Below are 27,819 nucleotides of genomic sequence, written 5' to 3'. Positions count from 1 at the left end.
GGGGTAAGAAGCAGCACCAGGGGATTGGGAGACAGCAGCTTTCTCCTTTCTCTACTACTGATGCTTTCCTCTCTGGCCTTCCACAACAAAATACCACACAATTTAGTATTTATTAACTATTCTCATATGGTTCTCTATTGTTTCATGAATGTGTGCTTCTGGCTTCCTGAAAGACAACAATCCCATCTCACAATTCTTTCTTTTGTCTCTGAAAGTCCTGAAACACATTATTTACATGCCATTGATGACTGAGGCAACTAGGTGGTTTATCACACTGAAGAAGTGCTTAGTTAGAAGCCTGCCTCAATAATGTGCTCATTTTGCAACCTTGGGCAAGTCGCTAAACCACTTGATTTCCTCATCTGTAAAATGAGGAGGTCATGTAAGATCTCTTTCAGTTTTAATTCTATGACCCTACATTCTATGATTCTATAAAAACACAACAGAGGGTACCACCCAGCTTTGCCCAGGGGCACTCAAAAAAGTGATAAAATCATGAGGTTGCAAGAGGTTTTAAAAGTAATTTAATTAAACCTTCTGTCAGGAATACATAGAAGTCACATCAGAGAAATAAGAATCAGGTTGATCCTATGAAGAATAGGGCCAGAGCCTCAGAATGTGACCATAACATTATAAGAGAGGGTACACATGATTATTGCTAATATAATAATAATTCTAGTAAGTTGAAATGGTATTATAGCATTAAGGATCTCCTCATTTTTACCCTTTCCTCTAATTTGGTGATAATTTTTTTGTTGTTCAGTCATTTCAGTTGTATCCAACTCTTTGCAACCCTATTTGGGATTTTCTCAGCAAATATTCCTTCTCCAGTTCATTTTACAAATGAGAAATCATAGGCAAACAGGGTTAACTGACTTGCCCAGGGTCACATAGCTAGGAAGTTTCTAAAGCCAAATTTGAACTCAGGTCTTCCTGATTCCAGGCTGCATTATCCACTGAACCACTTAGCTGCTCTTTATTTAACCATTAATTTTTACCTTTACTCTAGCTAGCGAATGGTCTGATTGTAACACAGCACCTAATTCTAATATGACTTCCCCATTAGTAACCAATCAGATGCTGACCTTATGCTTGAGCGTCAACAATGAATGCTTCTACACAGTTTAAAATTTTAATAAGTAGTTCTTAGCGACTTCTACCTCTTTTTCTTGCACTTCCTTTCATCACTGCAGAAGCAGAAAGAAATCCTAAAGGAACAGAGGTTATTTTGCATTTTTCTAATTTTCATGAATTGCCATAGCCAAATAAAAGCCAACTAGTGACCAACGGGCAACCTGCAATAAGGAAGGGAGTACATGAACTGATAAAGTCACAGATTCATCAGAGTATCAAGTATATACTCATTTTACAGATGAGATCACTGAGGCCCAGAGTTTCAATGACTCAAGATCATACAACCAGTAAGTGGCAGAAAGAGGCTCAAACCCAGGTCTTCTGACTATAAGTCAGAAATGCTTTCTATTACATGTTATTTCTTATGTAACACATAGCCCTTAAAGGAGGATCGCTATACTTCTATTTGAGCACACAGACCTTTGCCACCAAATGATGCTTACTCACTAGTATGTAATATATAATTCACAGGGCTCATATTGGGTGTAAGGGGCTAAAATTCTAGCTAGTCTGTCTAAAATATTTAATGAGTGGTCGCCAATAAATTATAAGCTTTAGCAAGAGTTAGACTTTTAAGCATTTATTAAGGAGAATAAGAATTTGGTGAAGAGAGAGAGAGAGAAAGAGGCCTAGATTCAGCTATCTATCTCGGGGAGCTACAGTTCTGCTCTGCTCTCCTGGCGAACAGGAGCGAGAGAGCCAGCCTCACCCCTTCTTCCTCCTACAAGCAAACATCACTTCCTGACGCCAAAGAAAAGCTGCATGGCTTGCCCTCAGATGCCTTCTCCTCATGGCAGAGCTTTCCTACAGTAGCTCTCCAGCAGGTGGTGTCATTCCAATCGTTACATGGGGAACAGGACTAACTGATGGGCTCATTCTACCATATTAAGATTTTGTTATAAGCCATAGCTGCCTATTTGGGAACATAATTTGCTGGCTTTATAAAAGAAATACAGTAAAATGAAAAGAGAATAGGGCTTGAATCAAAAGATTTGGCAACATATTCTAGCTTATTAGCCAGCTAACTTAAACTCTTTGAGCATCAGTTTACATGTAAGATGAGGATAATACTTGTATTTTATATATCTCACAGGACTGTTATGAAAATCAAAGAGAGAAAATTCATAAAAGCACTTAGGAAACTAAAGCATCACACTTAAGATGTTATTGCTGTTGTTAGTAATGTTATTACTGACGAGTGATATTGCATGGATTCCACATAGTAACAATCTATAGTGACTCATTCAGAAATGTGGCATTTGTAGATGAGTGAATTTATCTACTAATGGCCAAATTTACCCTTACCAAATGACAAGAAACATCTAAGAAGCCATTTAAAACTAAATGATTCCAAACTAAAGTGGTATCAACACATTCTGAAAAGGTCAATTAACAATGAAAATGCCAACTCACCACTGATTCATGATATGCAAAATAAAACAATTAAATACAGTAGAGATCATCTTAGGTGATATTTAACATTGAAAATCAGGGCTATTTTTAATCTAAAAATAGACATATTTAGGTCATATCTGTCCAAGAGGGATAGGGGACTGAATCTGTGATTTTATTGGCATGAAGAACTCCTGAGAAAGGAAACTCCCTTTCTCAATTCAGGTCAGCATTTTCTCTGAAATATATAGTCTAAGAGATTAGTCTAGGGAGCTAAGAGGTTAAGTGACTTGCTTAGAGTCACATAGTACGTAGCTGAGGTAGGATTTGAACTCGGGTTTTCCTAGGTTTGAGACCAGCAGTATCCATTACACCATGGCACCCACTTTATTGTTGAGTCATTTTCAGTTGTGTCCAACTGTTCATGATCCCATTTGGGATTTTCTTGGCAAAGATAATAGAATGGTTTACCATTTTTTTCTCCAGCTTGTTTTTATAGATCAGGAAAGTGAGGCAAACAGGGTTAAGTGACTTACCCAGGGTCACACAGTTAGTAAGTATGTAAGGCTAAATTTGAGTCAGGTCTTCCTGACTCCATTGCACCACCTAGCTGCCTTTATGCTATCCACAAATGAACATAAATACACGGACATATTTACATGGATAGTCTACCTATTCTCTCCTGAAGCTCTACTCTAATACTCCTTTGCAAAAATGGAGATGACCTTGGGTTCTTGAAGGCTATGCCAGTTGAGACCAAGCTCTGGCAGGTCCTGCCAGGAAAGCCTATAAGTATAAACCTGGCAGTGTACAATGTGCTTGTTTTCCAAGAACTAGCTTAAGTAATCATGCAGTTTCCTCTTGTGTTTTTTGTTTTTGTTTTTGTTTTTGTTTTGTTTTGTTTTTGCAGGGCAATGAGGGTTAAGTGACTTGCCCAGGATCACACAGCTAGCAAGTGTCAAGTGTCTAAGGCTAGATTTGAACTCAGGTGCTCCTGAATCCAGGGCCAGTGCTTTATCCACTGTGCCACCTAGCTGCCCACGCAGTTTCCTCTTAATAAGGCCAGCCAAAAGTAATGAATTTTTTAGTCCTTAGCAACTCTTAAGTTACCATGTACTGAGGCCTAGTAGGATGATAATGTATTTTAGCAACAGAAGTAGCCACACCAATGAAACCACAGATCTTTTGGAATTATGAAATATTCATTAGGCTGTATATAATTTTAGTGAATTCTTCCTAGTTCTCCAGAACAAGTATAATGATCAAATTATTCAAAAGTTCTAAAATAGCAGCTCTTAAACTGAGGATCACGGATAGATTTCAGGAGTTCCTTAAACTTGCATGGGAAAAAAAAAAAACATATATATCACCTTTAGGTGGCACTGTGGATAGAGCACCTGGCCTGGAGTCAGAATGACTCATTTTCCTGAGTTTAAATCCAGCCTCAGACACTAGCTGTGTGACCCTGGGCAAGTCACTTAACCCCGTTTGCCTTAGTTCCTTATCTGTCAAAATGAGTGGGAGAAGAAAATGGCAAACCATTCCAGTTTTCTCTGCCAAGAAAACCCCAAATTGGGTCACAGAGAGTTAGACACGACTGAAAAACAGCTACACTGAACTTACTGAAATTTAACATTTCCATCTTTTATCTAAAAGCATTCTGAGTAGGGGTCCACGGGCTTCACCAGATTGCCAGAAGGTTCTATGACACAAAAAAGATTAAATGCCTATGCTCTATAATAATGAAAGGGGGTAGAGAAGCATGCTAGATCAAAGCAGAAGGCTTTATAAATAACTTCAAAGTTCAAAGCCATGATGACTAGAATTTTCTAGAAACACACATCAGTTCACTTAACACAAAAACCTCACAGAAAGGTGCTAGACAGGTTTTCTAGCAAGGGGAAGGGGGAAAAGGAAATAAACATTTATTAAGCATCTACTACATGCCAGCTACTGTGCTAAGCACTTTACAAGTATTATCTCCATTCAATCTTCACAACAACCCTGGGAGGAGGGTGTTATTATCATCCCCATTTTGCAGTTGAGAAAACTTGGACAGTCAGAGGGTAAGTGACTTACCCAGGTTCACACAGCTAGGAAATGTTTGAACCTAATTGGAACTCAGATCTTCCTTTCTCTAGGCTCAGTAGTACTCTATTCATTGTGCTCACTCAGTCACCTCTATGTCTACCACTCACACACCTGATAGTAAGAATAATTTCTCTTTGAGAAAAATAAATGTATCTCTTGTTTATTTTTATGACATTGCAATCCACAAAAAGATTCACTTCTCAAAGTCCTTGAGGCTTACCCCAATTTAGGATTCACAACAATTGCAGCCGGTTGATCCAGTTGAGTGGAAATAAGCCACTTTCTATACCTTCCATCCAGCTTGGCCACTTCTATTCGATTGGTGCTAGCATCAGACCAATAAATGTGCCTGAATTTGAGTAAAGAAAGTTAAACATCAAAAAAGGCTAGAAATTCTGCATCAAAAAGTAGACATTTTAAGATGAAATCAGTTAGCACGAGGAATATTTTTGTATATAGGAGTAGGAGAGATGTTAATCTAAGATAGGAACCATTCCACTCATTAGCAGAATCCAGCCTTAGCGAAGCTGAATATCCTCCCTCCCACCTCCTTTGGGGTCAAAAGGAAATTTGAATGTAGAGAACTCATCAGCTCAGAGGAAAAGATGAAAATAGTTTTTTTTTAAATAATATATAGGCTCAGCAATGTCCTCCAACCCTGATTCATAGTACTTAACATGTCCAAGTCTTAACACTTCCAGTTCCATCATAACAAAGTCTCAGGTCAAGAAGAGAACAAGACATCAAATAAGAAGAGAGATCTACCATCCTCTAATTAACAGAGGAAAATGTCAAAATCAAATGAGCCTGGATCTTCAGGCTCTGGACTATGTTAACACATCTTGAAGGTTTTGTTCTTTGGCATGGAGCTCTGAAACAAGTAGTCCAGTAGAAAATCTTATTTTAGCTGGAACAGTGGGGAGCTAATTAACATCTTCAGAGATGAACCTGTCTTCTGGGAACACCAGATGGGTTTGCTAAAAGGTGAAAATTAATTTATACTGCAAATGACTCACCATTCTCCAGGAACTTTGTTGGTCCCTGAGCTCCTTCTCCTCAAACATCTTTCCACTAAAAATTACCTTTCAGGAATGTAGGTGTCTCAATGCACTCTGCCCTTAATGTAACTGCTTCCCCTTAAATGTCACTCTAATCCAAGCATCATCTTTGAAATTGAACTAACTGTATTAGTTTAATATGACATGAATCCGTTAGATAATTATTCTACTTATGGTTTCTATTTGGAAAGCATTCCTAACCCTGTGGACTCTGAGATTTCAGAGAATTTCAAGGGTAAGGAACAGACAACAAATGTGACTTCTACAAGGATGTCCTATCTATGCCTCCAAAAAAGAGTTAATGGAAGAAACAGGATTCAAAACTGGAGTTCTTTGATTCCCCATTTAAGCTTGGAAGTCACTTCCTGCTAATGTCTCAGGGCTTATATGGTGCCTCTCCAATGATAATTGACAGGGAAAAGAAAAATTCCTAAGCCTAGTCAAATTTTCTAGTGGAACTATGAAAATGAGGTCCAAACCCACAATGCTAAATAATGCTATTATATGAAGTTGGCTTTTGAAACTCATAATTACGTATGTTTTCATATTTTACTTGGTAGATACTTAGTGTCTCCAATGGGATATGATCCTTAAGAGATTAACGTATCCTTTAAAAGATAACAAATATCAATCAACTGATTCAAGAACCATTATCATTTACCTTCCAACCCAATCCACCGCTATTCCATCAGGTCGCACGATATATTTGAGATTCAGGTCAACTTCCTTCACAGGATTATTCCCACTGCTGTCAAAAGTGGGTATATAGGCACGTTTTATGGAACCAAAGGTAGAGCCCTGACCTAGGACAGTATAATATATAACACCTGCAGAGATAAAACACAGAAGCCAATTTTACATTGGGGACAATTACCTTTAGATATCTGGGGAACTGGTTAAATGAAATATCAAATAATTGAAAATTCATTAATGTTGATTCAACTATATGGTCAGTGTGTGCATGTGTGTATGTGTACATATGCTGTTATCATGGCTCTAATAAAGACCTACTCTAATGCCTCATCATAACATGGAGGTGAGCCTAGGCTAGCAAAGTACGGAATTAAAATATATATATATATATATAGTGCTTCACAAACTTTTATAAATACTAGTTATTATAATTAAATTTTCTTTTCAGAGGCAGCTAGGTAGCACAATGAATAGAGTTCTGGGTTTAGAGTTAGAAATAACTGAGCTCAAATCCTTCCTCAGATACTTAGCAGTGATTCTGAGCAAGTTACTTAATTGCTCTCAGACTCAGTTTTCTTGTCTGCAAAATAAAAATAATAGATAACACCTACCTCCCAAGCTCAAATCAGCTACCATACATAATGCCCTTATAAAAGGTTTATAAAACCTTAACATTCTATATAAATGAAGGAAGAAGAGAAAAAGAAAAGGGAAAGGGAAAAATTCACCAATCAAATGGTGAATTTTTGTAGCCATAAAAACTCAGAAGGAGTTGTGATTCATATCAGTGGAGAGGGTGCCCTACCAATGAAAGCTCAGTCCCTTGAAGTACTGGAATGAATGTGACCCACAAAAGCTTCTATGGATGGATAACAATGATGTTTCCTTAACTTGCTTCTATTTGTACCTTTTAAGTTCCAGCCCCCTTTCCTCAATTCACCTGTTTAAATGTTTGGCTTTTTTCCCACTTCAATCTGACAAACATTCATTAAGTATTTCTTATATGCAAGACAATGGAGACTTCAGAAAAAAAGCAGTCCCTGCCTTCAGGGAAGTTACATTCTCCTGGGGAATACAACATGCCATCAAATAAGTAGAACAAAGAGAGGAGAGCATAATACAGTAGGAGGAATCAAGAAACTTTCAATAAAAAGGTGTTGGTTTCACCATTCTTACTGATGTGAATAGACCATTTAAAATCTGCCAGCAGACCTCTTCCACTTCACATCTATTTGTACTTCTCTTGGTTCCATCCATATTTGCTGGATAATCTGATCTATCTGGCTCTTATCTTCTTACTGGCTTCTGTCCACAACTACTCTATTAAGAGATGTTGCTTCCCATTTTCCATCACTTTCTTCTGCAGCATTTTGCAAACCAGCTTGTACAATTTTAGTAAAGTTCCAATTTTACCACTTATACGTGTCCTAGCTACAATTTATAAACATAAACCAGTCTAACCAGAGCCATGCTCAAGAACAATCTGAAGTAGGTAGCACGTGGTAAGATAAAAGATACACTTGCTGTGGTCATAAAATGGACATTTCTGGGATAATTTTTTATTTGTTTTTATCCCTTAATGTGAGAAGTTAGAATCCTGTGTCACTTTTTTTCAGAGAGACAGTGAAGCAACCTCTGTTCTAGCCCCTCCTCAAACATTCCTAAAGGGTCCTAAAGTAGAAAAAAATGGCGGGATCTGGATGGTACTGATTGAGGTAGGCTAATTGAACTTTACTAAAACCAACTTCTTTCTGCCCATATTTGATAAGTATTAATGAGTTAATGAATATTAACTTCCCCACCTCTGGGTGGGATTAGACAGCTATTTTCTGAACATGTGATGTATGGAAATGCATGTAATGAGGGGAAAACATACTAAGGGATTAAATAGGTAGACTTCTGGAGAAAGCACTTTTTAGAGAAAGTAGGGGAGGGATCTTAAGGGATATAAACTTGTCTGTGGCTTTGTTCAAATACACTCCTCTGAGCATAGGCAGGAGCGCCCATTCTCTCGAGAATGCAATAAAAAGCCTTCATCCATGCTCTGCTACAAGTCTGATTCTTAATAAATACTTTACTTCCAATACTTAATAGGCACATATAATCAATCTAATCATTCCCAGACCTGAAAAGGATTTTTGTTGTTATTGTTGTTGTTGTTCAGTCATTTCAATCATGTCTGACCCCAGGTGGGGTTTTCTCGGCAAAGATACTGAAGTGGTCTGCCATTTCCTTCTCCAGCTTGCTTTACAAATAAGGAAACTGAGGCAAGCAGGGTTAAGTGACTTGCCCAGAGTCACACAGCTATATAATTTTAATGTTAAGATTAAAGAAAAGTCAAATGTAGCCTTGCAAAAGTAAATGCATTGGCACCTAAAGCAGCTACTTCTTGATATAGTTGCAGTTCTTAATAATTCTTTGTTGGGAGAAGCACCATGGAATTATCCAAAGAGCATTGGCTCTGAATCTGAGTTTGAATCCCACTTCTGCTAGTTGTTAGTTACATAACCATAGGCAAGTCACCTAATATCACAGGGCCTTAGGTTTCTCATCTGAAAAATGAGAAAGTTGAACATAATAGCTGCTAAGGTCCCTTTCAGTTATAAATCTATGATCCTATGAATTGCAGCTGTTCAGTCATTTCAGTTGTGCCTGATTCTTCATGATCCCATTTGGGGTTTTCTTAGCAAAGATACTCAAGTGGTTTGCCATTTCCTTCTCCAGCTCTTTTTAACATATGAGGAAACTGAGGCAGATAGGGTTAAGTGACTTGATCAGGGTCACACAGTGTCTGAAGCCAGATTTGAACTCAGTTGTTCCTGATTGCTCTATCCATTGTGCTCTATCCCTGTGCTCTATCCATTGTGCCACCTTGCTGCCCATGAATTGCAGAGCATACCTTAAATAACTGAGATGAAAACACAGGTGGACTGAAATTTCATTGCAAAAATCAAAACAAAGTTTGCTGGCTCCATTCACAGTTGTGAAGGCCTTCCCCTCCACAAACAAAACTTGATCTACTCATATTATGAAGGAAAAAATACTTCCAAATAAGTTCACTAACTAACCAAGCTAATTTTGTTTGTACGTAAAACAAATATCCAAGTTTATTCTACTCACTGAGACCAATGCCCTCGGGATCCCAATCATAATCAATGGCTTGGATATGTTCCTGATTGTCAAGATAATCAGAGTACTGCTCAGATGAGAGATTGTATTTCCGAATTCGAACATTGTCTGGCAGGAGTAGTAAGGGAGGGTTACCTGTAAACAAATGAAGAGTTTACTTTTATCTGTGTGCCATTTACTTCTGCCTTTTTCTGGAATTGGGGATAAGCACCAGGAATACCCCCAAATATCTAAGTTTATAATGCACTTGAAACATCTTTGATCGGTTAGTTAAATTTCAATACTCAGTTGGCAGTTTATTCTATCAAAATAGGTTTTCTTATTTCTGTTTCAGATGGAAGGCCTGGGTGTCACCTTAAGCACATGTTGATTAAGCATCTACTTACTATGTGGCAAGCGCAGTGCTAAGTGAAGGAATTGAGTGCACCACACAGACTCCATCTTGTGACTCAATTCTGGAACTAGCTGAGTTCCCTTTCTATTCAATTTTGGGTCTAGCCCAACTTCTGTCTTGTAAGAAACCTTCATTCAATTGTGGGAATTGTGAGAAAACCTTACTGTATTATTTAAACCTAGCACTGAGTATCTGGGAAACTGGATGACCTATTCCTGATGCTTAGAGACCCTCAACTAAGGACCTAGGTTATGCTGACCAGAAACCCAGTTGGATCCAAAGATTGATGCAAGGGGTTTCCTCACAATCGTACATCTCAACCACCCCATGTGTCTTATCTTAAAATTAGATTAATATTGATCAATCAATTGTTATTTCCATGTTCTCTTGATTGTTTACAGACCCTTGGAGGATTTGGGACATCTATTTTTCTAAATTCAGGGAATTGCACCTTTTCACTCTTCCCCTCCCAACCAGGAAAGTCCCTAATCTTTCCTCCAATTAGAAATCATTTTACCTAAGGTTGTATTGTTTTCTTTTAATTAATTGGCTTTTAAAATTATTTTAAATGTATAAAAGTCTGTTTCCCCCTGTATTTGGGATCCAGATCTAAGCTGAGGAAGTTGGGTCTTGGTTTATTGTTGTAAGCATTACTTAATAAATCAATATGCTCAGAAGATCAATCCTTTGTTTTCCTCAGTCATTTAATCTTTCACCCACCACAAAAGGAAGAGACAAAGATTAGGCTAAGATACGGCCCATGTCCTTAAAAACTCAAAATCTATTAGGAGGCTATGACACATGAATGTCTATAACAAATTGATACCTGACAAGTGTACAAAAGGGTCACTAACCTAGAGCCATGTAAAATCCGAGGAGGGAAAGATCACTAATGACTGGGAAAATCAGGAGTTTTGTGGAGATGGAATTTTAGCTGGATTTGAAAGACTGGTAAGATTTCAACGGGTAAAGGTAGAAATGAGGACGGCATTCCTAGTGTATGATATAATTATGGATTTGAGTCAGATTAAACTCTGAGGATGGGGTCTGGAAGGTACCCAGCCCTGCCCCAGTGTAGTTCGTTTAGAAGTTTATTGCTTGTCAAATTCTCACTGTCTCCTTTAAGTTTTATTGCCAATTAACAGTATTTTTACTTCTGCTCAGTCTCCCCACTTGTCAGCTACATATTAGTTTTGTCTGCAATCCATCATGTGTCAGAACCCCAGTCAGTGGGTCAGGGAGTTTGCCCACCAATTCAATACTCGGGACTCAAGAAGAAAGGACGGGGCTTGGCACAGGATGCAGCAATTGAGTTGAGACCAGATGTTAAGTGACATGTCTCTTTTTCTCAGAGCAGAATCCCCTTGACCCTAGGGTTCCAATAATGGATTATTCTTTTCTTCCCAACATAACCGAAGATAAATTTTAACCCTGTCATCTTTAACAATGCTGAAGCACCTGAGTGACTCTTCCTGTTATTCAGGTTGAATATCTTTTAGAGACAGGGGCCTGGAGAGGGGAGTCAGTGGGAACTGTGAGATCTGAAACATCTGACTGTCATTCCCCTGTTTCCTCTTCCTTTGGTTTGACCTTGTTCCCCCTCCCCTTTTCCCCCTTGCTCCTGGAACACGTATGCATGTCTCCATACATTGATCACGAGCTGAACACGCACCCTGGGTGAGACAGGATTTGATGTTAGATTGTGAGCTCGACCTAGTGTGCGGGGGGGGGGGGGGGGGGGGGGGGGGGGGACACTTCCCCTCTGACCGACATTCCTATATAAGGTAAAGGAATGTATTGGCTTGGTTCATGTATTGAACTTGCCCATTCCTACAGGAATGTAATAAATCTCTCTCTGCTTGACTTGGTGGTCTCCTCGAGTTATTTGGGTAAACTGAGGCAGTTTGCTCCACACACTAGCAAAGGGATTTCCAGGGGCAAAGGTACAGAAGGATGGAGAGCACCATCCCAGGATGCCTTTGCGGTAGTCTGGTTTGACTATGATGCATTCATGGAAGAGAGGTGTAGTGTAAGATAAAACTGGAAAGGGAGGGTGGTACTAGATTGAGGAATGCCAGGGTTTCTCTTTGCCTGCTTTCTCTGTTGTTCAGTCTTAGAACTCAAAGGGCTGGATTAGGAAGGAATTTTCTCCTACTTGCCAGCCCTTCAATGACTTTCTTTTTTTTTTTTTTCCACTTAATTTTCTCTTCATACTCTGGCATTGATTCAATCAAGACTGTGAGCAGAAGGTCATGTGAGAGAAAACAAAACATTCATAACCTTAATAGAAGTTTACCAGAAACTTCTTATTGTCTTTATTTTACTGACAGCTTTTTATTACTTTTTTTAAGCAGGTAATCAGCTCCATGATCCAATTTAGCTTCAACTTAATTAGAAAGGACAATTTGTCCTTGATATTAATTTTTACCTAAAGTATTTAACACTCTCAGATGCTATGTATATGATTTTCTTATTTAATGTATTTCTGCAGTTGTTTTCAGTTGTATATATTCCAAATCCAATTTATGTAACTTTTAGAAAATTACTTCATATGTTCTTAACCTAGTTTACACCTCAGTTTCTTCATCTGTAAAATCAAGGAATTAGACTGATCTTCCTTCTGGCCCTAGCAATCTATGGATCTCTATAAACTGATTCCTTCCCTCTAGACTCTACATTTTTATGTAAACGTAATAATTTATTTTAATCATTCCAGTTTCAAAACAGTTAAACAATTTTTAAATGTGCTGCTTAATTATCAAACCAAAGTTTCAAAGTGCCCTTCCTCCACTTTCATGCCTGAAATGTTCTGTGGATGCAATATTTAAGTATGCAAATCAAATGCATGTTCTAATGTGTGCATTTGCATGCCAAAATTGAACAGTTAAAATTTTCATTTTAACCACTAACCATTTGACATGCAAATTAAAAATGTTCTTCTTCTAGCATTCCCCCTTGAGCCACTAGCATATGTCCCAAATCTAAATTGATGGTGCCATAAAAACTTGTACACAAAATTGGGTTGTACAGATTGAGATGATAGTCTTGGGAATTTGGCCTGCTCTGGACCACTTCTATTCCTTCCATTTTGTCATTTCTAATACCCTACCATTCTTTCTGCCTTTTTGCAGCTCATATCTCCTAATTTTATGAACCAAATTCCTACTTATTCAGAGACAGATTTTCTGGTGCCAACATTAACCTCAGATGTAGAACTAATGATTGAAGTTATAAACGAGCCAGGCCCCTTCTGTCTGTAATAATTAGTCCATAGACAATAAAAAGGTAGTCTGTCAACAAAGTGTCCTTGATTTGCCCCAATTTAATGGGACTATTTTCTGAGACATCTTAGGTTACACTGCCTAAAACCCCGATTCAGTGGAGCTGCGAGTTGAAATGGTTTCGTTAATTTCATTCTGCTGACAACCATAACATAAGCAGACTTTTGTTGTTGAGCAATTTGAAGAGAACTATCCAACCTATATATCTTTTCTTGATAAGGCATTCATCAAGGTGGTCAGGAGGCAAGATCTGAGACATATAGGACATGACTATTATCATGTCAATTCCTATAGGTTTTAATATTTTTTAAGGCAAAGGAAAGAGGGTGATGAATAAAAAAGAAGAAACTATGGCTTTTAAATGAATTCTCCACCAGTGATAAGTGTATTCATCCCCCCAATACCACCACCACCCCCACCTGCAAGGGTGATTTTTCACTGATGACACCCCAATATCATTTAAGCATACCATCAGCTGCACACTGTTTTCCCTCGTGGTCACCCACAGACCTGAATCCATCAGCACAGATACACTCATAGCTTCCTTTGGAGTTTTTGCAGTCCTGGGGACAGACTCCAAATTGCTCACACTCATTGATATCTGGAGACAAAACAAAACCAAAAATGCATTTTTAAATCCACTCCAAGGAAATTTCAGTTCGGCTGGTTTTCAGTCATGTTTGATTCTTTGTGACCCCATTTGGCATTTCCTTGGAAAGGATACTGGAGTGGTTTGCCATCCCCTTCTCCAGCTCATTTTACAGTTGAGGAAACTGAGGCAAACAGGGCTAAGTGACTTGTCCAGGGTTATGCGTCTGAGATCACATTTGAACTCAGAAAGATGAGTCATTCTGCGTCCCAGTGCTCTATCCACTGTACCACCTAGCAACCCCTAGAGATTCATCTCTTTTCAAATTCCTATTTGCCTATGATGAAGATCAAGGAAAACTCAAATCAAAGGAACAAAACAACAAATGAAAAAAGGGAAACCTAAAGAAACACAGCGATTTCAGCCAAGAAAAGGATAAAGGACCCAAAGATCAGGTCAACCTTCCATTTCACAAAAGCAGCCACATTTTTGTTTTTTTCTCATCAAGAGTATCATTTTCCCTTTGCTAACAGTTTTCAGATGCAGGAATCTACAGTTTAATCTTTAAATGATAAACTCTTGAATTTCAACTCCACCAAAGAATGCTTTCACTCATCTCTACTTGAAACACACTATGCAATCGGGAACATTAAATCCAACTGACCAGAGCTGCTGAAAACATACTTACTCTTTTCACTTTTAGTAAGCTGTATTCTTATCACATACTTTAGAATTGATTCATGATGAAAAGACAGAAGATGATAAATATGGTAAAATTTTAGAACTCATAAGCAAATCATATGATTCTTGGCTATGGGCCCTAGAATGCAGTCCCAAAATACCTGCGAAGAAAAGCCTTAGCCAGGCCAGACAGCAGCCCTAATGCTTGTTCATTCTGAAATGGAAAAACCATAGACAAAATCCTACTAAGGGGCTCTGATGGTTCAGCATGAGGATACCTCACAAAGAATAAGTGTACAACTTAAAACATAATTTTAAAAAGATCTACTTTACCGATGCAGGAGTTTCTGTCTACAGCACTAGCATTGTACCCGGGTCTACAGGAACAGATGAAGCCTCCTTCATTTAGATTGGTACAGTTATGTTCACAGATATTTTCAGCACACGTCCTTTCTGCCCCTGGGTCTGACAAAAAGCAAGATAAAATTATGAAGAAAAACAGTATAAATTGGAGAACCTGTCAATTAACATTCAAAATGGATGTTAATTCTCCTTGACAATAATGTTGTCATAGAAAAAAAAGATTTTTTTCTTAGAAATTCATAGAGGAAAGGTGCTTCTGTGATTTATTTTCTAAAGACTGAGGTCTCCCTATTTTGCCTAATATGGAAATACAGGGGCTACTCATGGGCAGGTCACATTCTGATGGGCACAGAAGCCTTGACCTTCTCTGTTTCTGACCTGGCTGGTTTGACCCTCCCTAGACAACCAGGTAGCCCCTTGCTCCTGGGGGAAAACAATGCATACACCCAAATGGTTTAGACCATTGCAGCTCAGAATTCTTGAGCTCAAGACATCCACCAGCCTCCCTGTAGCAGGAATTACAGCTGTGTGTCACCATGCCCAGCTACTTTGAATTTTTTTTTGATGGATAGCTCTACTATTTTGTGGTTGTTCAGTTGTTCAGTCATGGTCTAAATCTTCATGCCCCCATTTGGGGTTTTCTTGGCAAAGATAGTAGAGCTACTTGCTGTTTCCTTCTCCAGCTCATTTTTATAGATAAGGAATGAGGCAAACAGGGTTCAGTGACTTGCCCAGGGCCATACAGCTTGTAAGTGTCTGAGGCCAGACTTGAACTTAGGGAGTTGAGTCTTCCAGCCTCCAGGCCCAGCACTCTATTCACTGTGCCACTTAGGTACCCAACTCTATTAAACAATCTATGATTTTGTTGCCTAAGGAACTCCTTCAATCAAGGCAAATCACAATATTATGAATACCTAACTTCCTTTAAGGTTCACCTCAAGTCTCACCTCCTACATAAAGCCTTTTTGCATTTCCGAAGGTGCTATTGCTTCTACCCACACCTAACCTCCCACCACCACCACTATGCACACACAACACAGACATCATATTTTGTGTGTATTTTGAATATAACTATATTCTATATGTATATGTTATGTCTCATTTGTACATTAAGCTCCTTGAGGGCAGGGACTTTCATTGTTTTTGCCTTTGAACTCCTGGTGCCTAGCATAGTGCTTTATGTGAATGAACCTTTACTTTAAATGAAGTCAATTGAATGAAATGAAATCAAATCCCATTAAAGAAAATAAAATGAATTGTGTGTGTGTGCGTGTATGCATGCTTAATCATGTATATACACAAAACAGACTAAGAAAAATCATGTGATTATTATGATTTTATGAACCTCAGGGTTCATGTTTGAATGGTGATAGGTGGAAGTATTATTATGAGTCTTTCCAAGGAAAAAAGGAAGGTATATTCTAAATAAGTTATAGTATTATACTCACTTTGTAAAAATCCAAATTATTCTCTGCTTTGTAAGGCCCCTGTGAGCACCTGCAAGAGGTTGCCTTAACTCTAGACCTATTCTTTTCTCTTCTCCTTTGTTTTTGTTTTTGTTTTTTTGGAAATTTCCTGCCTAAAACTCTCTTCTCCTGTCCTTGCTTAGAAAATTCCTCATCTCACACTTTTTTACAGCCAGGGTCTCATAAGGCCAGCCCTAGTTTCTCCATGCCTCTGGTCTTTCTGACTACTGCTAAAGAAGGAAATGGCAAACCACTTAACTTCAATATCTTTGCCTAGAAAACCCAAGAAAATGAGGTCACAAAGAGTCAGACACAACTGAAATGACTGAACAACAATAGCAACTTCTTGACTACAGACCCATCCATTGTTCCACCTAGAGGAGAGGCATCCCTAACATCAACTAGGAAAATAGCTAATGAAACCTAGGTGCATCAAATCCAAGGACAGATTCTGAAGGACCAAAACTGGCCCCCATCCTTCCTCATGCCAGTGCCTCAAGACCATTGCTCTCAAATCCCATTATTCTGACACTGTAATCACTGAGATCTGGTGATATCCTTTGTCCTCCAGTGATGAGTATCCTTTTTCTTGAAAATCCTTTGAACTGAGCCCTTTTCCCCTTGCCCCTGTTCCTCTGTGCCTTTGCCTCTAGTGGTCATATTTTAGGCCTTTGGTCTTTTCTTATATGAACTAAAACACATCATTTTTTTTTTTTTGGTGAGGCAGTTGGGGTTAAGTGACTTGCCCAAGGTCACACAGCTAGTAAGTGTTAAGTGTCTGAGGCCAGATTTGAACTCAGGTACTCCTGACTCCAGGGCCGGTGCTCTATCCACTGTGCCACCTAGCCGCCCCTTAAAACACATCATTTTTAAGGTCTGTTCTTTTATGTACCAAAGACCTGACTCTCTGTTGTGAAACTTTCTCCAAATCCAAAAGTTAATATTCATGAGCTTTTGGGGGGTTTTAAAAATTCATTTAAATGCTATATCCATTTGAATCCATTAAATAGCACAGTTCTCAAAACAAGTATAGGCACACAAGTAAAATTTTCATTTTGCAAAGAAGGAATGATTATTACCAAGTATTTCAGAGCACTAAAAAAGTCATCCCAATATAATAATCTCCCAAATATCACTTCTACCAGCAATTAACTTTCTTTCTTTCTTTACAGATCATTGGTGCTAAAATCTCGATGTCTTTTTAAATTTCAAAATATTAAGGAATATTAAACAAGTTATTTTCAACTACCTCAACGATCATTTAAAAAAGAAAAGCAATGGGGGAGGAGGGAAGTAAGAGGAGAGTGAGAGGGACCAATTATAAATGCATTAAATTAAATAAATAAATTTAACAACAAAAGGATGTGCTTTACTAGTACCCACAAACTGACATTTAGAGGTACAAATTTTAGTTCATAGCCAAATTATTGGCTTACATAATAATCACTAAGACTGAATTTCTACAGGGTTACATCTTTACCACTTCAAAATCTGACCTCAATACTCACGATTGCATTGAAGAGGATACTTTTTCTTCTGATACATATTACAGTCTCTCTTCATTTTAGCAGATGATTTCATGAGTTGCTATATCACCATCACCACCCCCAACCCAAATGTTTCTAATCTGATCTTTGAACAATAGACCTATAGTTTATTGCTAGATATGTCCTTGAAGTCTTTCCGGCTTGGTAAGACCTGCCAGAGCTTGTGGTCTAGGGGCATAACCTTTGAAAATCTAAGGTCTCCTCCATGCTATAATGTGTAAGTACTTAAATGAAGGCTCTACACCAGTGGTGTCAAACTGAAATAGAAATGGTTCCCTGTTCACCATATATTGACTTAGAAAAACACAAATTAATGTTGTATTTTTATATATTTCATTAAACATTTCCCAGATACATTTTAATCTGGTTTGCTGAACTCAAGAGTATGGTGGGCTGCTGCAGCCAGTGGACCACATGTTTGTCCTACATGATAGGGCACTGGGCTTGGGAGTCAGAAAGACCCAAGGTAATATCCTGCCTCAAACATGTACTAGCTCTCTGATCTTAGGCAATTCAATTAATGTATCAGTTTCCTTCAGTTTCCTCATCTGTAAAAGGTAGAAGTTAAATGTGAGAACCTCTAGGGTCCCTTCTAACTTTAAATTTATGATCGTGAGATATACCAATTTATTAATAGCTGAGAAGAAATGTGGCCTTAATTCCCATACTCATTTGGGTGCTACCTATTTTCTGTAAATATATGCCAGTTTTAATTAAATGCCATTAAAAAGCACTGTGATTAATTTCAAGAAGGTAAATTAGCATGGGTAAATGAAAAAGGAACCAAATTTTATCTCAGTCTTAAACTTGGAAAGATTCCAAACACCTGCTGTAGTTTGTATCACTCCATCAACAACAGGGGCAGAAGATGAGAGTGGAATAGCTTTGGTAACTCAGTTTACATCATATTTGTGTTAACTAAACAGGTTACATCATTTCATAGCACTGCATGGAAGAGTATGTCAATGTATTACACACAGTAGTAATCTATGGTAAAGATTGTCAGGAAATAATCTGTTCCCACCAGAATTAATCAACCAAGTATTTATTAAACACCTTCTATGTGCCAGGCACTGCTCTAGACTTTGGGGATATAACTACAGAATGAAGCAATATCTAGTATATGTCTTCTGCAGTAGATTCCTCACCCATCATCCCCAATTTCTCACTGACCTTCAATCACTGCCTTCTCCTCTATTGCCTACAAACAATCCCATGTCTCCCCATATGCAAAAACTTAATCCTCCTTTGGTCCATCCATTTCAGCTAGCTATTGGCACCACCTTTCTCTTTGAAGAAAAACTCCTTGAGAAGTTCATCTATAATAGGTAGAAGGCTACTTCCTTTCCTCTAACTCTCTTCTTAACTCTCCATAGTCTGGCTTCTGATGTCATTATTCAACTGGAACTACTTTCTCTCAAGTTATCAATAATCTAATTGCATTTAAGGAAAATTACTTTGTCAATTGGGGGAAGCTAGGTGGCCTAGAGGATAGAGCACTAAGCTTGGAATCAGGAAGACTCATTTTCATGAGTTCAAATCTGGCCTTAGATACTTACTAGCTGGATAACCCTGGGCAAGTCACTTAACCCTGTTTGCCTCGGTTTCCTTATCTGTAGAATGAGTTGGAGAAGAAAATGGAAAACCGCTCCAGTATCTTTGCCACAAAAACCCAAATGTGGTCATGAAGAGTCAGACATGACTGAAACAACTGAATAGCAACTTTGTCAGTTGCTTGTAGGGTAGACTGAAACAATGAGAGACTTGAGGGAGGAGGACAATTAGGTGGCTGTTACAACAATCAAGGAAGAGGTAATTGAGGGCCTGAACGAAGGCAGTAGCTGTGTGAGTGGGGAGATGTTGTAAAGGTAGAAATGGAAAAATTTCTACAGATGGCACACTAAGATAAAACTTCTCACATGTGGTATTCCTATTTTTAACAAGTACTCTGAGATGGTATCATAGAGATTAGGAGTTTTAGATGATCTTAGAAAAAAGCTAGGCCAACCCTCTCATTTTATACGTAAAAAGTAAATCCCAGAAATAGTGAAGTCAAAAGGCAGGAGGAAATATATTAACTTTGGTTTGTGACAAGGTAATTTTTTTTGTGTGGGGTAATGGGGGTTATGTGGCTTGCCCAGGGTCACACAGCTAGTAAGTATCAGGTGTCTGAGGCCGGATTTGAACTTAGGTACTCCTGAATCCAAGGCCGGCGCTTTATCCACTGCGCCACCTAGCTGCCCCAACAAAGTAATTTTAAGGTGACAATGGTACGTAAAGATGGAGGTGCCCCTTAGACAGTTGGAGATATAGTTCTATAGTACAGAAGATTGTTGTTTGTCCTTCATTCCTGAAGAGTACCATCACATCAGAGTGATGTCATATGCACTGAATTGGATTTAAGTGATGGAAGGCTGTGCAAAGTCACCAACCTTACTCTCTCCTTCAGAGACATCTGGGTACAGTGACAAAATATAAATCAGGACAACTGGAGATGGCCCCGGATGTTTAAGACAATGGGGTTAAGTGACTTGCCTAGGGTCACACAGCTAGTAAGTGTCTGAGGTGAGATTTGAACTCTGATCCTCCCAACTTCAGAGCTAGTGCTCTATCCACTGTGCCACATAGCTGCCTCCAGTACAGAAGATACAGATTTGGGCTAGCTTGGAGATCATTGGATCATATGTTTACAGTTGAAAGGAATCCTAAAAGTTTTCTAGTTCAACCCCCCTCATCTTCCAAATGAGGAAACCGAGGTCCAAGAAAATTAAGTGATTTGGCAACAGTCACACAATAAATAAATGACAGAGTGAAAATAAAAGTTCTGTTCTTCTGACTCCAGATTTAGCTCTATCTCTACTGGTAATAGTCAAAAACTATGGAAGTGAGTAAGATTACCATGAGAAAAACTATATAGAGAAAAAAAGGTTGTCAAGACCAGATCCTGGTACAACACTCAGAACTGGGGGTTGGGAAGATGATGTGAAGTCAGCAAAGGAAATTAAGGAGTGGTTAAATAATAGGCAGAATCTCTGAAGACATGGGAGGAGAAAAGTACCCAGTAAGAAGGAGTGGTTAGAAACTGCAGAAATTAAAGAGGCTGAGTACTGAAAAGGGACCACTGGTTTTAGTGGTTGAAGGTCATTGGTGACCTTTGAGAGTACAATTTCAGTGGAGTGGTAGGGAATGGAAGCCAGATTGCAAAAAAGAAAGAAGACTGAGTAGTGAAAAAGTGAAGGCATGAGATATAAACATTTTTTTCAAGAAATGTAGCAGTAAAGTGAAAGAGAATAATAACTCAGTGAGGTAGAAGGGTAAAGTGAGTTTATTGTTTCAGCATGAGAGTAAAGGGGATAAATTGAAAGATCTATGAGAAAGGAGAGGCGATGACAGGAGCAACGTCCTGGAGAAAGAGGGAGGGAGCAGAATCAAGGTTGCAAAAAAAAAAACCCATCATTATTAATAACATCATTATTACAAATAACACCAACACATGCACATGCACACACACATACACACACACTGAGTTCCTTCTCATTAGTTCCATTGATTTGAAACCTGATATAGTTCAATACAAATGATCAGTAACACCAATAATAAAAGCTTTGGCAAACCTCAAATATACATAGGTATATACACATACATGTATACATACATATACATGTGTGTATACATATATAAATATGTGTGTATTTATTTATGTATATATATATAATCAATGTTTTAATAAGAGTTTTACTTACTGCAGCCTGTTTCATCAAAATGGTTCCCACAATCATCAAAGTTGTCACACACATAACTCAAAGGAATACAGCGTCCATTGCCACACTTGAATTCGTCTTCTGTACAAGGTTTAGTGGTTGGGTTCGTACCTATATTTGGGGGGAAAAAGCCCATAATCAAGACTTCTTTTTGCATAATGTTTGGGGGTAGAGTGGTTGCCCAGGATTTTTAAAAGCATAGAGTATCTCCCTTTCTCCACTGTCTGCTCTGCCCAGACCCACGCTTTGGATTCACAAATGCAATGTGTTCAATTTCAGAGACAGCAATAGGGGCTAATCGTAGTTTAAAACTTTTCACTATCCCAAATCCACCATCCACATAGACTGTCTCTGAGATAAACATCTCTTAACCATAGTTTCAATCCTGTCAAAAGAAGTCTATCTATATATACCCTCCCTCTGGAATGGGATTTTGGCATCATAGATCTGGAGCTGGAAGGGAACCCCAGAGACCACCTAGTCCAACCTACTCATTTTATAGATTAGAAACCAATAGGGGGGCGGCTAGGTGGCGCAGTGGATAAAGCACCGGCCCTGGATTTAGGAGTACCTGAGTTCAAATCCGGCCTCAGACACTTGACACTTACTAGCTGTGTGACCCTGGGCAAGTCACTTAACCCCATTGCCCATTAAAAATAAATAAATAAATAAAGAGTAAGGACTATCTCTTAAAAAAAAAAAAAAAGAAACCAATAGGAACAGGGAAATTGAGTGATTTGTCCAAGGTTATACAACAAAGATTTTAAGAGACTCATGGTGATTCAAGGCACAGCACATTAAGACAATCCTTTTGGGGATATTCATACATGATATAGAAGAAAAATCATAGAGGGAGTGGAAGAAATTAATCACCCATTCTTTTAGATATCTATGGTCATTGATTTAGTCAGTCACCTCATTGACACTCCTCTCTGTGAGTGTCTGGGGCCCAAAATAACAATCATCTGGTGGAATCTTTCCATGATGAATCTCTCTCAAATTAGCTACACTGGTCCTCATGTGACAATATGGGCCTATACATCAGCTTTTTCAGTTTGATAGTCTCTTTCAGAATCGTTGCTCTCTATTGGTCCACCTCCCTATCACTGCAGCAAAATTTTAATGGAGGTTCTTTATATGGATCAGATTCAACAGGCAACTGACCATCCGTGTACTCACTTTGAGGTGTTTAGAAATCTCCTCCAAATGGAGAAAAATAACATTCTTCCCAGCTCTATCCCCAATAAAATGCAATAATATTCAATTTTTACTCCCATGCCACCCTAATTAATAATTTTCCTCTTATGGAAAATGAATTTTCACTTTTTAAAAATGTACTCTGATATGAAATACTAGAGTTCTGCTCTTTAATATAATGTTTTCACTGATGGTACTGAGAGAGAGAGAGAGAGCTGTGTGATTAATCATCTGAAATAGATCAGTAATTAACAGCCCTACATCAAATCATGACTAACTTCATCTCTAAAGAGCAATACATCATTCATTTAGGAAATGTGAACCACCATTTGGTGCTCATCCTGAGTTTCTCAAGAGAGAGAAATAAATTTTTATCAGATTTTTCAATTTTAAAAAGTCAGAACTTGGCCAAAACTGTACTTTATGTGATGGCAATCAGCAATAACTGGACAAGGATAAGGGTGGTATTTGAGCACCTGAATTCACTTAACCATTCTGTAACTTAAATCAGGCAGATATATCAGCACACAATATTCATGGGCATATATATACATATATACACATATGTATGCAACTATAATTCATGTCATTCATCCATTTATCCAACAAGCATTATTTTTTTTAAATCTACCTCAAAATACTGGACTAAATGCCAGGAATAAAAAAAAATGAAAAGAAACAGTCCCTGCCTTCAACGAATTTACATTCCACTAGGGGAAAGCAATATCGAGCACAGATATATCAATACAAATTATATACAAAGTAATTTTGGGAGGTAGGGAGAAGAACACTAATAACTGGGAAGGTCAGAAAAAGCCTTGTGTTGGAGGTGGTATATAAGCTGTCCAGAAGAAAGCTCAGGGGCCTAATGATGGAGGTGATGAAGGACTGTATTCCTGTCACAGAGGACAGGCTGGGCCATTTAGACCCATTTGGAATTTGTGTTTCCATTACAACAACTTGGAAACTCCTAACAGACACCAATGCTGGCTAGAACAATATGGAGATAATCCAGGTTCCTTAATTTTTCCTTCAACACTCTACTTTGCCCATTTTGGCAATCCTATTGCATTAGCATTTCAACTAGAAAGCAATTAAAAGAAGAAAGAAAGAAAGTGGAATAGATTCCTGTGTGAAAGATGCATTCTGGGAGTTTGCATTCAATTCAGCTTGTCAGATTGTTTGGATACTTAACTATACTTTTCAGAACTACACAAAACCCCTATGTTTGCCTTATCTTTCTTCTCATTAATTGTTATAGTGTGTTCAATCATACTTTGTGATTTTCGGAATAATTTATGCAAGTATAATTAGCTCAACCAGGTCTTGAAAATGGAAATATATACATGTGTGTTATAATATATGTATGGATAATATATGGATGTGTATGTTTGTATATATGTGTATGTATATGTGTGTGTATGTGTGTGTGTATGTGTGTGTGTATATATATATATATATATATATATATATATATATATATATATATATATATATATGTAATACCAGAGACCATCTTGTCTAGCCTCCTCTTTTACAAATGAGGGAAATGCCATCAAGAGAAATTAAGTTACTTGTCCAAGGTCATACAGGAAAGTGACAAAGGAAGGATTTGAACCCAAATTCTCTGATGTCGAAACCAATCCTCTTTCTACTGTACCACACTATAAATTTCAGAATGGGTTTTGGGGGTCTTCCACGTGAATAATTTCTCCTGTTACCATTAGTTATCCTTAAATCCCCCCAAAATTACTTAATAATTTGATTTCCCTTTCTTTTTTTTCCCATATCTTGAAGACCTTCTTTCTTCTCTCCAAAAGTTGTATGAAAGTAGTAAATAGGCCAGATTCCTGAGTCTGATAGTAAAGCCTCAAGTATTTACTGACTGTGTGACCCTGGACAAGTCACTTAATGTTGGTTTGCCTGAGTTTTCTTATTTGTACAATGGGCATAATAATAGGATTTACCTCCCAGGGTTATTGTGAGGATCAAATGAGATAACTTTATCAGATACAGTGCCTGATAAGAGTAGTTATCATTATCATCATCATTAGACCTTTAACAGTCTGGCTCCCACTAACCTTCCCAGGCTTATTTCATGAACTGTATGTTTCAGGTAAACTGAACTAATGGGTGTTCCCTAAAGGCCACATCCTATCTCTCACCTCCTGGAGCTCACATAAACTCTTTGCCATGCCTGAAATGCACTCCTTCCCCATTTCTGCCTCTCAGAATTCTTACTTCCTTTTCAAGGCTCAGTTCAGGTGCCAGCTTCCCAGTGAGACCCTCATTTTTTAAAATTTTTTTTGTGAGGCAATGAGGGTTAAGTGACTTGCCCAAGCTAGTAAGTGTCAAGTGTCTGAGGCTGGATTTGAAATCAGGTCCTCCTGAATCCAGGGCCAGTGCTTTATCCACTACACCACCCAGCTGCCCTGAGTCACCTCATTTGTCAGTACTTTCTTCTTCCTCTATTTATTTTGCATTATACTTGTTTCATTATATGCTCTATCCCCCAAGTAGAATGTAAACTCCTTAAGGAAAGGGACTGTTTGATTCTTTTTTGTCTCTGTACCCCCAACAGGTAGCACCAGGCACTTATTAAATCATTGATAATGATAATGAATTCCTGAAACCAACGTCCCTAAAATAGAGCATTAATTTTGTGAATAAGCATCCACTTACAGTGTTCTGCCTTCTCATCACTTCCATCCCCACAGTCATCCTGCTGGTTGCACAGTTCATGGCTATAAATGCAACGATTGTTTTCACATCGGAACCGAAATGGTGGTTCACAGGGACTATCCACTAAAAAGAAAAAAAAGTGAGATTAAACTATGAATACATGTTAGGAGAACAACACTATCACAGGAAACCACTCACAATGTCATACTCTTCTCATTTTATCTTTTCTTTTTTTGGGGGGGGTGGGTGGAGTGAGGGTTAAGTGACTTGCCCAGGGTCACACAGCTAGTAGATGTCAAATGTCTGAGGCTGGATTTGAACTCAGGTCTTCCTGAATCCAAGGCCAATGCTTTATCCACTGCATAACCTAGCTGCCACAAGGAGCTTACATTCTAACAGAGGAGACATATACAATATATATATATATATATAATAACTATATAGCTGTAACTATAAAATAAACTAGACATCCTTCCCTACCATTCAAAGCTTTATTTTTATAGCTGTGAACATTTATCATCTAGAGGGAGTACCAGTTCCCAATTCCCTACCTCATTCCCAATTGCAGGCTTCTAAGATATTTGCTTAGAATTTAACAAGTAAGAAAGTATCAGGAGTAGCAGTATGGAGCCCCTACGAAAATGTACTTGAAATGAATTAAAATAATTCTTAATTGTGTGAAGGAAAATAGCTATATATCATCCTGGCTCAATAATATACTTTAAAATGGTAACTAATGAGAAGAGAGGAGGGTTTGGAAGTAGAAAGATGGTGAGTTCTTAAAGAGAAATGATTGGAAGTTTTCTATAGAAAAATCCTCCACCCACTGTAGTAGAGAGTCTCCATTTTGATCCTGTGATACCCTAGAGTGTCTCCAGTTATTTTAAAGGGAGCTGAGAAGAGCTTAAAACATAATTCATTTTAATTCGCTTTCATCTCTAAAAGCAAATCTATGTCATACAGAACACAAAGAATAGTAAAAGAATGCCACCAGTCCCCAAAGGTATGAAATTGCTTCCTTTAGAAAACTATACTAAGTAAACAGCATCCTTGTTCAATATGGCTCCGTATCACCCCAAGGATCAAATGTAAAATCTTTGGCCTTCCAATCCCTTCACTACCTAGCATCCCCCTACTTTCCCAGTTTTCTTCCACCTTACCCTTCCCTCTACACACTCTTCTACTCAGGGACATTGTTGTTCTTCAAATAAGACACTCTATAGTTTTATATATACACATATTCATAAATATATTATACACACACACACACACACACATATATATATATGGGACAATGAGGGTTAAGTGACTTGCCCAGGGTCACACAGCTAGTAAGTGTCAAGTGTCTGAGCCCGGACCTGAACCCAGGTCCTCCTGAATCCAGGGCCGGTGCTCTATCCACTGCGCCACCTAGCTGCCCCAAATAAGATACTCTATATCCCAACTCTGGGCATTTCCATTAGCTGTCCCCCATACCTGGAATGCTCTCCCTCCTCATATCCACCTCCTAGCTTACATAGTTTTCTTCAAACTGCAGCTAAATTCCCACCTCCCATAGGAAGCCTTTCCCAATCCCTCTTAATTCTGGTGTCTTCCTCTGTTGATTATTTCCTATTAATTATACATGTATATGTATATACATGTATGTGTATGCATGTACATATTTTCTCCCCTATTAGACTAGGAGTTCCTCAAGGACAGGGATTGTCTTTTGCCTTTCTTTGTATCCCCCAGCATTTAGCACAGTACTGGGCACATAATAGGTTTTTAATAAGTGCTTATGAATGACCGAATGAACCCATGTGAGAGAGTTAACACATTCATTCTCTTTTCTGTTCTTACAGCATAGGTGAAGTTCCTCATCAGAATTGTCCCCACAGTCATCATCACCATCACACTTCCAGAATGGCTGGATACAGACATGGTTCTTACACTCAAACATGGTAGCTGCGCAGTATGTGCCATTGGGATAACGTGTGGCTAGTATAGAGAAAGAGACACAGTTCAATTACTGGAAAGGTTAACGATTAGGGCTAGGGGAGGACAATTCTTATTTCCTTCAGTTGCTCTATTCTGTTCAGCCTCTGTTTTTCCTTTCATTGATCTAATACTAAATACCAACTGATTCCTGCTTACCATACCCTTACCACAGCAGCGGAAAATCTCTAATATACAGTGGCTAATGGACCATCCCTTTAGGAGAAACATTAAAGTATAGCCAGTTTCTCTGTGGATCCCAATTTGCAACAGAATGAAATAATATCTTTAGAACTATGACTAAAAACTTATGTCCATTTTTATATACAAGCTCTATCCACTATAACAATGACCAGTTCTCATCATTATTGAAAATCAGGTCTG

The 27,819-nt window shown here is 38.3% G+C and overlaps 1 protein-coding gene across 1 annotated transcript in view; it reads right to left on the bottom strand.

Annotated features, from left to right (window-relative positions):
• LRP2 (LDL receptor related protein 2) overlaps positions 1 to 27,819 on the bottom strand; it is a 262,918-nt gene that overhangs the window by 27,905 nt on the left and 207,194 nt on the right. The window contains exons 61-68 of the mRNA XM_043995927.1: positions 27,301 to 27,438; positions 25,459 to 25,581; positions 21,562 to 21,690; positions 14,776 to 14,907; positions 13,642 to 13,773; positions 9,489 to 9,632; positions 6,337 to 6,502; positions 4,838 to 4,966 (exon numbers count right to left, since the gene is read on the bottom strand). Coding sequence (XP_043851862.1) covers positions 4,838 to 4,966; positions 6,337 to 6,502; positions 9,489 to 9,632; positions 13,642 to 13,773; positions 14,776 to 14,907; positions 21,562 to 21,690; positions 25,459 to 25,581; positions 27,301 to 27,438 — 1,093 coding nt within the window. The remainder of the gene's footprint in view (positions 1 to 4,837; positions 4,967 to 6,336; positions 6,503 to 9,488; positions 9,633 to 13,641; positions 13,774 to 14,775; positions 14,908 to 21,561; positions 21,691 to 25,458; positions 25,582 to 27,300; positions 27,439 to 27,819) is intronic.

This window comes from Dromiciops gliroides, chromosome 3, assembly GCF_019393635.1.
Source record: "Dromiciops gliroides isolate mDroGli1 chromosome 3, mDroGli1.pri, whole genome shotgun sequence".
NCBI classification, from domain to species: Eukaryota; Metazoa; Chordata; class Mammalia; order Microbiotheria; family Microbiotheriidae; genus Dromiciops; species Dromiciops gliroides.
Note: the sequence above shows the minus strand (reverse complement) of the source record. Positions and strands in the feature narration are given on the sequence as shown.